The 14412-nt window shown below is 44.1% G+C and overlaps 1 protein-coding gene across 2 annotated transcripts in view; it reads right to left on the reverse strand.

Annotated features, from left to right (window-relative positions):
• Window positions 1–12787, reverse strand: part of ERO1B (endoplasmic reticulum oxidoreductase 1 beta) — a 50187-nt gene extending 37400 nt beyond the window's left edge. The window contains exons 1-2 of one of the 2 annotated variants that reach the window (XM_059715635.1): window positions 12617–12787; window positions 3188–3307 (exon numbers count right to left, since the gene is read on the reverse strand). In XM_059715635.1, coding sequence (XP_059571618.1) covers window positions 3188–3307; window positions 12617–12697 — 201 coding nt within the window. In that variant the 5' untranslated portion in view covers window positions 12698–12787. The remainder of the gene's footprint in view (window positions 1–3187; window positions 3308–12616) is intronic. The other variant, XM_006258181.4, reaches the window with a different exon arrangement.
• Between the last annotated feature and the right edge of the window lie 1625 nt (window positions 12788–14412).

Genomic DNA, 14412 nt, shown 5'->3' on the forward strand with positions numbered 1-14412 from the left:
TACTCCCCAATGGTCCTGCTCCCCCATCCCAGCACAGACCCCCATTGGCCCTTCTTCCTCCCAACCCCAAAGTTTGGTCCTGGCTACATCACCCTCCTCCCTACTACATCTGGTACATCAGACTGCTTGGGGTGCCTACAGACCCTGCCTACCTTTGAGGCAAACAGCTGTTACAGACAGTTGACAGTCAATAGGATGCAGTGACAGCGTGTGACTTTGGGGGCAGAGGGAGGGCATGCAACAGGGCTAAGGAAGCTCCCAGACCACAAAGCTCTGATAGAATTCCCTGCAGGGGAACCAAGCTGCAATCCCGCTCAGACACAAGGTCTGTCCATCTGGCAAAACTTGCATCCAGCTTCATTCTGATGACAAAATTATGCTCAGAGTTTCTTAGTCCAACAGTAGCAGTCTTACATAATTACAGTGATGGAAAGCTTCCCCCCCCTTTCTTAATTTTAAACTTCCTAGCAAGCCCTGCCACTCAGAAACACAACTTGGTTTACCTTTTTCATTATATGACAGCATTTGTATAGTATTCAGAGAAATGGCTTTGAATTTGATTTCTTGTTCTTGTTTGCCTGTCATCTGCTACTTCAGCAGAGTCGTATTTTATATATCTATAGCTATATAGAAGCAATGAGATGGGGAACCCTGTGGGAATTCTAGTTCATGCCTCCAGTCTCTCTCTCCCTCCCCACATTATCCTGACAGCCAAGAAACATAAAAAACTACCTAGTACTAAAAAACAAAAAAAACCCAAACGAATGACTGGCATGTTCCAGCCTCAAACTCAAGTGGAAAGTGAGTCCCTACTCTAGTGGTGCTGTGAAGTGGCAGCTGTCAAGCTTGCTGTATTCTGAAGAAGACTAATCTATTCTGCACTACATGTACTCAAAATATGGAATAATGTGTACCTGTTGGAAGAGCAAGAGGAGGAATTTAGCATAATACCAGATGGGATAAGCTAATCATCTACTACTGCTTTAGTGTGGCACTTGTAAGGAAACAAAAGTTTCATTTTCAACCTTATCATGGATGTCTGCATTCACTAGCCTGTAAGTGCAGGTGACCCAACTCATTCCTTAGAGAAGGATCAAGCACACACTACATTGAGTACAAGTGTTTAAAGTTACTTGCTTGTACTATTGGAGAGTCATATAAAGTAATTATAATAAATTTCTTAACACATACCACAGACAGGGTGCCTGTGTACCACTGGTAGTACCTGTACCACAGATTGGGAACTGCTGCTCTAAAGAATATGTTGGCTCCAAATAGTCAGGATATCTCCCCACATAGATCAGACAAATTACTGATACCTGAACTATGGAATATTCCAGAAAAACAAAACAAAATATGCTGGCATACAGCAGTGGTTCTTAAGCTTTTTAGACTCAAGATACCCCTCCATAACTCTTATTAAATGAGCAGCATCCCATTTCAAAAGCTACTTTATTTATTATAGTCAGTCCTTACCTCCTTGCAAAGAGGCTGGGCAATCGGGCCAGTGAAACCCTAAGCATGCTATCCTCCACTTAACCTCACACGTGGAGCCTGATCCTGCCCTCCTGGCCACCTGTACACATGACAGGGGTTTAGTCCCCTGAACAAACAGTGAGTTGATTATGACAATTAAAAACACACTTTCAATTTAGGGGCTTCTGTCACTTATGGTGAGGTGCCCAACCCCCCCTCCCCGGAGCCTGCCTATGTCTCCTGCGGCTGGGGGGGGGGGAGCTGCCAGTGAGCTGAGTAGTCCCTGAACTGCGAGGGTCCCTAGTCCTTCCCTCTCCAGCAGCAGCAACCCCCCAGGCTGCCTGGGTGTGCCCTGTGGAGGGAAGGTCGAGGGCCCCCTGCAAGTCAGGCCCCACCAGCAGTTCACCCCCTGGCTGTGGGAGAGGCAGGCAGGCTCTGTTGTGGGGGGAGGGGTGGGGGGGAAAAGAGGATCAGGCCCCTCTAATGCATCCCAAGTTGCCCCAGCACCTGGTTGAGAATCACTGGCAGAGATATATGTTAAACCAAAAGGGACAAGAATCCAATGCATATTTAACATGCGTTTGCAAAAGGGAAACTAAAAACATATGCATTATGCAATCACTAAAGCTAACAAAATATCAGCTGAAAGAAATTGCCAAAGAGATTTTTAACATAAAAAAGTCCTATAAGTTCCTCAAAGCCTGTAGCTTTACACAGAGTAGGAACCACAACAGAGGTGCATATGTTAAGAGTTTACATATACTTGAGTAAAAAGTTATTACCTAGGTGATATGGCAAAAAAAATCCTGTCATTTTGATCATCTTGTAGTACCAAAAATTTTGGAAATCAGTGTCATACCATTAGAGACTGCTTTTAGCATTTTATAAACAAATTGTATAAAGTGTCAAGTAAGAATGTTCTGATTCCCAACTCCAACAGCTGGTAGAATCAGAACAGAAGAAAATTAGCTCTTGGTGATAGGTGGAGCCAGGTCATCACCCTTGTACACTTGTTTTTTTGAAGTGTAATATCTTTAACTGTTAGTCAGAATAAAGAACTGCTTACCATTAGAAAGGCTGCATCAGTTCCTATATCTAATTCAGGAACAGATATTATAATACAACAGTATTAAAGTGAGGAGAGGGGGGGAAGGGGGAAAAAAACCCAAAGCAGACAAAAAAAAAAAAACGGTATGTATCAGCTGATCTGATGCAACATTTTTGTTGAGGTAGCTATACAGCATAAGTAGGTGAAGCTATACCACAGAAGTTTAAAACTGAATGAAATAGGGAAAACTACAGAGGTTTAAACTTGACAGATAGATGAAATGGGACACACAAGATTCAGCTGCACCAGAATAATCACCCCTGTTTTCCACATTTAAAATAGCATAATCATTTTGTTTGTTCATACCCATAGTGGTTAACATTCAGTGCATTTTAAAGCCACATTCCCCAAAAGCTAAAACAGTCTTGATATACATTAAGCCCTGGACCAGTGACAGTAACAAAGAGAAGATCTCAAACTAGTGCAGCGTTCATGGACTAAAAGCAAATTACCAGCAGCCTGTAAAGTGAGCTGTGGGCTGCCAAGAGAAAATGAGATTCAAAGTTACAAATAATTAATAATAGAAGTAGATAAAAAAAAAAACCTAAGCCTTAGTATGTGGTTTTAACTTTAACTGCACAGGAAAAAGTCATTTTTATGTACCTTGTAATATCTGAAGTAGTCTCGTTCTTGCAGTTTCTGTATTTTGGGGAAAATCTTGTAAGTATTGAAGTCATCAATGCTTTCTATATCACACTGGCAATCATCCAGGACTCCTATAAGCTATACATGAAAAAAAAAAAAAAAAAAAAGTATTTAGTAACATGGCTCTGTGGATATTTATGGATGTTACACGGCCCTTTTCTTATTTTATTTTATTTTTTTTAGCAGAAGTAAGAAAGAGGCAAACCACAAGATAGCTTAGTCAAATACAGTTCAATAACAACATTTATTTAGTGTCTTGGCAGGAGAATTCCATATATTTATTACTAGTAAATTTCATATACAGGTTTAAACTTTCAAATTCTACATCTTTGTTGCCATAGTCCATTGGATTTAATCCATCTCCTGTACAACAAGGAAGGGCAGGGTGGCACTCATCCAGAACTCTGAATGCATTAATCTGGCAGATGCCACCCTGTAGTGCTTTCTACCTAACTTTATACTAGTGGGGCTAAATATTCATAAAGGCTTGAAAGGACCTTAAGAGCTCATCAGTTCAAACGGAATCGAACCTGCAACCTTGGTATCATAAACACCAGGCTCTAAACAAGCTAAACAGCCACTTTCCTCTCTGCTCCTGCTATAATGCTATGCTAACATATGAATAGTTATACAGATGGTTACCACTGTCCTACAATTTGTTCAGCAGTTACAGTCCACCCACACACAACACGATGGAAGATGCGGGGCCTAAATTTCCCAAACTCGAATGCGTAAATTCAAACATGGCTCTCTTGTTAAGCACCCTTATAGGAATTACTCACCACCCTAGGCAATCAAGTCTGCAACAAAGGTAAAAAAATCGTGCATTATCTTGGTAAGGGTACAATATTCATTTTAAACCAAGTGAAATTCAGCTACCCTGTGTTTTTAGAAGGAAAGAGTTTTATTACCGTTTCCCACTAAGTTAATAGTTTTGTCATTAAAAATCTGCATGTTAATATTAGGAAAAGCAGTGTCTGAAGTGACCCATACCAACCATATTTACTGCCTATTAACTACAAAGTTCAGAGCTTTAAAAACAAAAACAAGCAAAACACCTCATTACTACTTCATAGAACACAAGACAGAAATATCAAAGTCAAGTGGAAAAAAATATGAAGTCTATCAAGTTAACTTCCAAACTAAAACTAACACTAAAACACTTAAATGCTAAAACTGCAGTTATATGCTATTGGGAATTGGGTCTGTCAGGTCTGTTTTCCAGTACCTAACAATGAAAACTTGATTCTCAAAAATTTGCCTGTTTACTTTTAGTAAACTTTTTAGTTACTCCAAAAATGGATACACAAATCAATTTTTTTATCCCTTGTGATTCAGTCTTTCAAATAACACAAAAATTGCCCAGCAAACCATAGAACATGAAAGATTTGAGACCTCTTCTGATCTTGAAGGTTCACGAGTTCCAACTCTAAAAGATAAAGGCAATACATCTAAACACAACAAGAAAGTGGTTATACCATCTGTAACAGGGGGCCTTCTCAGGGCTGATTTAACTGTGGCCCACCCACCTATTTTTGGGCTAACCGCCCGCCTTCTCAGTAATTAATTAATAGATGTTAATCAAGCAGAAGGCTGCCCATTAGCTCCCCCTGGCATCAGGGCAGAGTATCCGTGGCTTCATTCCTTCCCTCCACAGCAGCCCAAGCCTCACAGGTGGCATCTAGATGTTATCATCATCACTGGCCCCCACTCTGGGCCCCAGAATCCTCCTAACTGAATCCTGCCTGGATTCCTCTTCTCAGGCGGTCTCATCTGCCTTCATACTAGGCAGCATAGCTCCCTGAACTGCTTCCCCTTTGTGTGTGGTCCCTCCAGGACCTTTGGTTCACTAGCCCTGGCCCACCTCCAGGCCAGTCAGAACCGCAGGTGCGCAGCTCTTGGGCGTTCCTTGCGGTGGGCCCCTGGCCCTTAAACCCTTCCGGTCCAGGCCCCAGTATTGACCAGTCAGGGGAAATCCAGACAGGGATGAGTCTATAGCCTTTTCTCTCTTTCCAGGGTCCACCCTCCCGGCCCTCCAAACAAGGGGTAACCCACCCGATTGTGGGGACCAGGGGTTAAGGTGCCCCAACCTGCCTTTCACTGGGGTGGTAACTGGCCTGGCATTTCCTGGGGGCTCCCACACCACTGGGAGCCCCACCAGGCCACCCACTCCCGGCAGGGTGCAGTTTTAGGTCGCACCCAGGACCAGGAGCCTCCTGACCATCCCCTAACAGCTCCTCCCTTACCTCCAGCAGCCCTCCGGCCAGGCAATGTTGTTGCCTGGCCTCCAGCAGCAGAACTGCCTTGTTTATATGGGCAGCTCCAGATTCAAAATGGCTGCCCTCAACAGGCACCTGGCAGCTGCCAGCTCCAGGCCCTTAAAATTGCAGGCACTAGCAGTGCCCTGTCACACCATCCAACATACGGTTTTTCTTTGATCAAGTTTTAGAACAGCAGTAGCACTTTCTTCCATAGAACATAGCAAAAATGTAGAATTATACTTTGAGAGGACTAATATTTTATGTAACATAATGTTCTTATTGTATTAGCATACTCTTTAAAGGCGCATTATTGGTCTACATGTTAAGTGAAAGTACAGAACTAGAAGGCAATAGAGTCAGTTCAAGAAACCACTAAAGAGGTCGGAGCTTCACGTGGCTTGTTATTTTACAGAGCTGTTCCGCTCGTGTGATTCTGAAACTCACGAACGGGTCTTGCTGAACAATAAACTGCTGTGAAGCGGTTATGCAACATTTTCTGAATCTTCTCAATCAATGTTAGGTTATTTACATGAAAACAATTTTCTCTTCTTTTGATGTTTTAACGAAGTACTGCATTGTAAAAGTGCTATGCAATTATATATTAAAAGAAATAAATTTTTAAAAGACTGCTTCCTTCCCATTACTCCTGCTGCTTCACTCCGTTTTGATAACTAAACTAGATTGTTAACTCACTTTATGGACGCTGCCAAATTCTGCACTGGCACACGTTATTACAACTCCAGTTCTTTAATGGAGTTGCACTGATTAGCAATTTATGCAGTGACTGAATTTTGTCCATTGCATTTTTTGCAATATTTAAGTTGTTTCACTTCTCATACTAAAGGGGATTTTATTTATTTTGGAGGAAGGGATTTAGACACTTAAACTGAAACAAAGAACCTCATTAAACACTTACTGGTCCCGATAATGATACAACCTAAAAAATAATTAAAAACCTAGCATCTCTATCTCAAATCTCCCAGAGGATGTAGTAAAATACAGACATAAAATTAAGAACAGTAGAGTTATACAAAATGATTCTAGATAAGTTAAAGCCTCTTAAAGCAGATGATTATTATTCAGTCAGAACTGAAACACCCTTTCGTATTTATATTTAGCTAGTCAGCTTACTAGCACCTATCAAGCAGGCAATTCCCTCATCACCACATTTACTAAAAAATTCAAAAGAATGAAAAATAGAAAAAAGGACTAGCATATTCATTTTTATTTTGTTTGGATGGCAGGTGTCAAATTTATCACCTTTTATATTTATATAAAGTATGCCAAAACATCTTCATACATTTGTCACAGCCAAACTGATGAACTGTCGCATAAAACATTCATGATGTAACCTTGAAAAAGAAAGCTAGCAATCAAAATTTGCAAGACAAATAAATGAAGTATTTTTATATTGATTTATGAAGTATTTGTAAATAAAAACACTTTTAAAACATGGAGATTTCTTTAGCTTCAAAATTATAACAATTCATCTATGTGGAATTTGGAAACAGAAAGACTCAAAGCTTGCATATATCATGAGATTCATTTTGAATATATTAGAGTAATGTAAATAGCATGTTTACACAAACAGCTTTAAACTGTGTTATCAGGTTGTTGCTGAAGCAATTAAATTCCTCATTAGAGCACCAACTGGGACACCTTGTTTTGCTTCTACATGGTTTATCTTTTTTCAGGAGATTCAGAAAGAGAAAGAAAGTGATAGGCAACAGGATCCAAAAGCAAATGTTATCAGAAGATTAACTACAGTGTGAAGGGATGCTATTTTCAACTATTGTTTAAAATGAGACAAATGATATCCTTCCCATATGATAAAGATAAACACACAGTAAAAACATTCATGCCAGTTTGCTAATGACTGCATTAAAGACCACCAACAAAAAACAACTGAAAACTTGCTTCAGAAGCCATTTAAATGCATCCCATGGACTCTGTAGAATCAAACTGCCACTAAAATGCAGCCAGAGGCAAGGATTTGCAGGGGATGATACCTTCCTTTACTGGACCAACTGCATGGCTGGGATAAATTTAGATAAGCTTTCAGATTGTCTCACACATCATTCCTGGACCCTTATGGCTAAATCACTCCAACCTTTTGGAAGTCTAGCTAACTCAACCTCAGTGGACATGAGACACCTCTCCCTAACTTTGGTGAAAGGAGTGGTACCCCATTTTTAAAACAACTTATAGATTGTAATGCTTAGCTCCTTGCAGAGGGGCTGGAGAGCCAGGGTTGGTCAGGCAGGAACAAGTTCCAGCCTGTGTTCACCCACTTATCTCCTTACCTCCTACAGCACTCTTCAAAGAGTCTGGCATCCTCTCCTGGTTGAGCACCCCCCGCCCCCAGCTAACTTCTTGGAAACTAATTCTAGGTTGGATGGTGGCTTACAAGAGAACCGGTTTCACCATATATATACAGACCAACATGGACATTAAAACACACAAAAGTGTCTGTGTTGCTCTGTATTTACCCAATACAGCTTCCTGCCTGCCCCAAACAGAATGGGGCAAAAAAACCTTGTCTTACATTTGCATAAAAGGAAATATCATTAAATATACTGTTTATCATTAACCTGCTGCCAAAAGCAGCACGTGGTCAAAAATGAAAAACAACTATGAAGCCAAGTAATGCAGCCAACACTGAGCATGACAATAATAATATAGCTCATACTGGGCAAACATACCACAAGAACAGGCTAGTGCAGCCCAGCTGAATAAGACAGTAGTGTCCATTGTACTCAGTCCCCCTCACTGCCAACTCTTTTTTCAAGTCATGAGCAGCCGTTATACTGAATATACTTCAACTTTCTCCCCACTCCCACAGTGGAACTATGAATTTGGCCCCCCACTACATTTTACAGGTATTGAGCAATTACCTTGAAACCAGCTACACATCCAAAGTACCTACTATGTTATAAAAAGCTCCAACCAGCTATAAAGTTAGACCTCAAAAATCAAGTATAGTAGATACACTGGAGGGGAAGGCTAGGATTCAGAGTGATCTAGACAAATTGGAGGATTGGGTCAAAGAAATTTCATGAGGTTTAACAGAGACAAGTGAAACGTCCTGCACTTAGCATGGAAGAATCCCATGCACTGCTCCAGGCTTGGGACCAACTGGCTAGGCAGGAGCTCTGCAGAAAAGGACCTGGGTTACAATAGACAATAAGCTGAATGAGTCAACAGTGTGTTATTGTTGCCAAGAAGGCCAACAGCATACTGGGCTGCATTGGTAGGAGCACTGCCAGCAGATCAAGCAAAGTGATTATTTTGCACTGGTGAGGCCACATCTGGAGTACTGTGTCCAGTTTTGGGCCCCCTACTATAGAAAGGACTCGGACAAGTTGGAAAGAGTCCAGTGGAGAGCAACAAAAATGGTTCGGTGGCTGGGGCACATGACTTCTGAGGAGAGGCAGAAGGAACTGGATTTATTTAATCTGCAGAATAGAAGACTGAAGGGATTTGATAGCAGCCTTCAACTACCTAAAGGGTGGTTACAAAGAGGATGGATCTAGACTGTGCTCAGTGGTGACAGAACAAGGAGCAATGGTCTCAAGTTGCAGCAAGGGAGGTTTAGGTTGGATATTAGGAAGAACTCTCTCAGTAGGAGGGTGGTGAAACACTGGAACAGGTTACCTAGAGAGGTGATAGAATCGCCATCCTTAGAGGTTAAGGGCCAGCTTGACAAAGCCCTGGCTGGAATGATCTAATTGGGGATGGTCCTGCTCTGAGCAGGGAGTTGGACTAGATGACCTCCTAAGGTGACTACCCAGCCTAATTTTCTATGAATCTATGATTCTAAAGTGCAGTTTTACCTGCCCATGTTAAGGGCAAAAAGGCTACAGGGAGAACTAGAAGGGCAGAGTAGATGGTGTGAAGACAGAGCTGAGAAAGGACTGTGGTAGAAGAAAGAAAGCTCTTGATTAGTGTTCAGACCCTCCCCGAATACCAAATTTGAACTGCGAAGCTGGACATGATCTGACTGGTTTTCAGCCGACTACTGCTGCAGAACATCTTTAAGGTAAACCCTAGATGTCTGTCTGGGCTGGCAGCCTTGCTTATCAGGCTGGACTGGGATTTCACATTCCAGGACTACCAGGGCTTTAAGGATTTCTGAGAGATAAACAAGAGGAAGAGAGAGAGGGCCCAGGGCTTCAGTTCTTTAACTCTGGAGAGCTGGAGGGGAACCGGGAGCATGTAGCAACTGTGAAGATATTTAACTTGGCAATGAGGAAAGAAGACAAAGAGCTGTCTTATCAGGTACTGCAAAAAGGTGGGTGAGATTGAAAAGGTACAGGACCCCAATAGGATCTGGATGCCCTGCTATCAGCTGACCCAGAAAAACCCAGCGAGATACCTCCCACCAGTACTAGCCCTCAGGGCAAACAGGGGGTTCATGATTTACCACAGCCAGCCAAAGCTGTGCAGGAAGTATGGTGAAGAGGGGCACTTAGCTTTGGTCTACCCCTACACCACATTCTCCATATGTAGTACGAAGGGCCACATGGCAAAGGACTGTAAGAAGAAAAGTTGCTGCAGCCTCTGTCAGGAAGAAGGTATGTGTTTCACTCCTACCCCCAGTCATTTGGGAAAGAGCAAGGCAGCAAAGAAAGGAGAACAAAGAGCAAGGGAAAAGAGAATGAGAGACACCTGCAGAAGACACAGCAGAGCCTAAGAAGCAAGTGAAAAAAGTTATAATGAGAGCCAGGGAGAGTCAGGAAAAGTACACTCCAGCCCTTCCCCCACCCCTCACAAGCTGAAAGCCAGAGAGAAAGAGGAGAAAAAAAATGCAGGGAGGGGAACACTGTACCCCTGAAAAAGGAGAGAGGGGAAGAGAGCAGCTCGGAGAAAGGAGGGTCAGAGAAGAAGTAAAATGAGACGGAATGGCATTTAGAAGAAAGAGGAGGAGGAGAAACCAAAGAAGGGAGTTGAAGGGTAGAAGGGAAAGAAGCAGAGCCCCAGCCAAGTACCTCTGCCAGTAGTCTTCCCTCATCCGTTTTCTCCCCCACAACAAAGCCCTGACCACCCAGAAGAGATTTTTGCCAGTCAGGAGGAGTGGGTGGACAAGTTCTTAAGAGTCAGACATGATACAGTTTGTGAAAGCAATGAATATGAAAATGGACAAGAAGGAAGCACAGCGGGAGGATAAGACAGAAGAAAGCCTGTAAAGAAACAAGCTAACATCAGACAGATGAAGGTAAACTGAAATATTACATCAAAACGTTAATTATCTCTCTAAATTTACAGTATGTACTAAATAAGGACAGAAGGAATGGCTGAAGTGTATCTAGCCCAGATAGAGCCAGATATTATCTATATAAAAGAACGTGCATTATCAGTAGCAAAATAAATAAATAAATAAATAAATAAATAAATAACTACATACGAGAGACGGTGGAGGTAGAGGCCATCTAGCTGGTCTGGCTCAAATATTAAGAGCAACACATGTAGCCATGCCAATTAAGAACCCAAGCATCGAGATCAAGAGAAAAAAAAAAAAAGAAGTGTGGGTGGGTGTTAATGCTATAAATAATGTGCAAAATGAACAAGAAGTTATTTGAGATCACAAATCAGTGGACTGAGACGAGGTGTGGAGATTCCTGAAAAAAACTAGGAACCAGCATGACTGGCAGAACACCCTGAATATTAGTAGGCGATTTCAACTGCATACGACAAGTGCAGGACAAAAAGGGCAAAGGGCAAGCAGGAACCACGGACAAGTCAAAGATCCTAAACAGAATAATCGCACACAAAATAATTTGCAGGATACAGAAAGAAGAGGACCGGGGAAGTCATCTTCACAAGAGGAAACCTAGCAAGGAAATTTCTCATGAACTGACCTTACCCTGACATCAAAACACTGGACAAAGAGAGAAGCAGAAACACCAGTTTTCCTCTTGGAGCACTGCACACTTACAGGAAGTGTCAAACAGTGCTTAAAGCTGAGCCTATGCAGGGTGAAAATATATTTATGGAGGGACTGAAAAGAGAAAGGGGAGGAAGAAAAAAGCCTTGGAGAAAGAAATGGGTCCTGATATTTGTAGACAGAACCTAAAGACAGAAAGATGCAAAAAAGAAGGTGGGGGGTGGAAGCAAAATTGCAAGGGAAACTGGATTATACAAATAAAGGGGATAGGGAAAGGTTCACATACCAATAAGATGTAAAATGTGGAATACCTAAAACAATTGAGGGAATAAATGGAAAAGTTTGTTTTCATGGACAGGCTACATAGCTACATTTTTTTAGATGGGGTAGGTAGGGGGAAAAAGGAAGAAAGAACTGAACAGAATTTGGATGCTTTTGTAATAAAAACAGGGTTTATACTATGTATAAGTATTATATATGCTGCTTAAAACCATGCTCACAAAGTACCAGTGCTAAAACTTGCAGCATTTAAAAAAATAAAAGAGGGAAGCTGCAACAACTCTGGGTGAACTAAGTCTATGGGTATTTCCAGTAATTGGCCCATCTGCAACTTAATACAGGCACATCTATTTTGAGGTCAGCATGTTCACATTTCCTCCTCCTTTCTGTGTGCTCAGGGACAGCAGGGTCTGCCAGCAAGGGGAAGAAGCTGGAAGGGGAAGCAGAAGGCAAAGCAACTACTTGCCTCCCCCATTTAATTTTCCCTGCTTGTAGCAGTGGAAGGGGACAGATTCAAGGCAAACCTCCAACAGTTATGAGTCTATACCTGGAAAATGAGCTGGTCTAATAAGAGATATGCTGGGTTTTTGGTTGCGTGGAAAACTGCCTCCCTAATCAGAGATACCCAAATAGGGTAGGTGAGGGGAAAAAGGAAGAAACAACCTTGTCTGCCCATTCACCCAGAAATATAAATGGGCAAACAAGGTTCTTTGGGTTAATACCCATTTACCCAAAGAAGCTTGTCTGCCTATAACAATTTCCAGAGACTCTAGTTATTGGAAGCTGAGATTGGAGCAAATAAGGAGCGTATATCTGTCTGTCTACATATCTGTACAGACTCTATATACACACAAACCCCCAAAACATGCACGCGCAGACACACACCACACACACAGGCTCCTCGCAGCACCGCCTGGGGAAGCGCCCCGCAGCCCCCGGTCTGGCCCCGGCCCCGACGCTCACCTGGGCCTGACCGGCCGCCCACAGGCAGCTCAGCGCAGCCAACAGCCCCGGCCCTGCCGCTGGGCCCCAGTAGCCGCTCATACCGCCCCCGGTCACGGCCGCCGCGACTGTTAACGGCTCGTCCCAGCGCCGCCGCTACTGGAGCAACCACCGCCTCGCCTCACCCCGCGCGCCCCGCCCCCTTCCGACCAGGGCGCAAAGCCTGCCGGGAACTTGAGTCCGGCCGCCTTCCCACCCGCGGCCGCCGCAGGCGGGGGGGCGGGGCCTCCCGGGGGCGGCCAATGGGGGAGAACCACGCGCCCTCCAAAACAAGGGGCGGGGAGAGGAGCCGGTCAGCGGGGTTCGGAAAGGGCGTGGCTTCTCTCTGGACCCACCCTCGGCGCCCAGGGCTGGTGCGACTGGGGTGTCACTCGCGGTGCGCCCCTCCCCCAACGGGTCCCCAGGGTGGCTAGGCTTTGCCCCTTCCATGCACTTATGCGCACACACAAATGCAGGCACACGCATGTGCACGCGGGCTACACAGGCACATGCTTCGCCCCAAATCTTGGCCAGTAGCCATGAGAGCACGCGCCGCAAGCAGGCTTTTTTTTGGGGGGTGGGCAAATAAACACCCAGCACCCCCTCAGTTGTCTGCCAAGGTCTCATGAGGAGCCCGAAGGGCGATGACCAAAGCTAGCAACGAGTGTCTGAGTGAGCTTGGGCGCCTAGCCTTCCTTCTCCCCTGGGCTCCACGATACCTCCCGTGTCCCTCCCCCACCCCCTTACCTGCCACTCTTCAGTGATGCAAAACAAGAGCTGAGGACCAGCACCAACAGAGCTACAACCTACGTCCCTGAAACAAGACAGGAGGAATAGTATTGCAGTTTCCCCCCGGTACCCAGTTACCCTGGGGTACCCATGCCAGGGCCCTTCCTGCAGCGTGGCTCCGGCTATTCATGGAGCACAACCTCAACGACCCGCTCTGCAGAGGTGTCGTGAGGCTCCGATACTGCCCGTCTGTTCCAGCTCTTGCAGAGCCCCAGGTCCCCGCGCTCTGGAAGGAGAAAGCATATCTAAAGATCAGCTCTTTTGCACTCTGAACTGCTACTGCTACATGCTGAAAAAGGTGCAAAAGTTGCTTTGAAATCGTCCCTTTGAAATGTGGTTAAGATTCAGTAATTAACTGGGGCTTTTCCCTTTCACATAAATGGCTGCCGGTTTTCTCCTCTCTCTCAAGCTTATTTGACTGGAGGCATTTTTAGAAATGTCACCACAGCTTGTTCTTTGTAAGTGCAGGGCATACTGGGAGCTGGGAAACATGCTTCAACTTTGCCTGGCTTTCTTGGCTGCACTGGTTTCCCTGCGTTATCTGTGGCAGGTTTGGGTGTTGTGTCAGGGTTGACTGTAGGCTTACCTAGAGGTTAGATGATGGATTGTATAGGATGCTTTGGATAGGGCTGATCTTTCCTCAGGCCGAGGATTGGACTAGGTACCCTCTGGAGGTCCCACTGCTCCCTGATCCTTCTCACCTGTCCCCAGGGGTGGATCTAAGGTTTTGAGAAAGGGGGTGCAGGCAGTGAGGTGTGTCATCGCATATATCGCAGCACATATTTTTCTGCAGTTAAAAGGAAACTAGAAGCTTTACTAATAGGCTAGGGGCCTACAGCTGCATTACTCAGCTTGAGATGGAAACATATAACTTTATTGGAATAAATTAAAAACAATCTGAAGGGCTGTGAAGTCACAGGTTCATAACCAGGAGCAGCTATCAGACCACAGAATTGCAGAACAAGGGCTAGCTGGACTGGTGGAACATC

The sequence above is a fragment of the Alligator mississippiensis genome, chromosome 1 (genome assembly GCF_030867095.1).
Source record: "Alligator mississippiensis isolate rAllMis1 chromosome 1, rAllMis1, whole genome shotgun sequence".
Taxonomy (NCBI): Eukaryota; Metazoa; Chordata; order Crocodylia; family Alligatoridae; genus Alligator; species Alligator mississippiensis.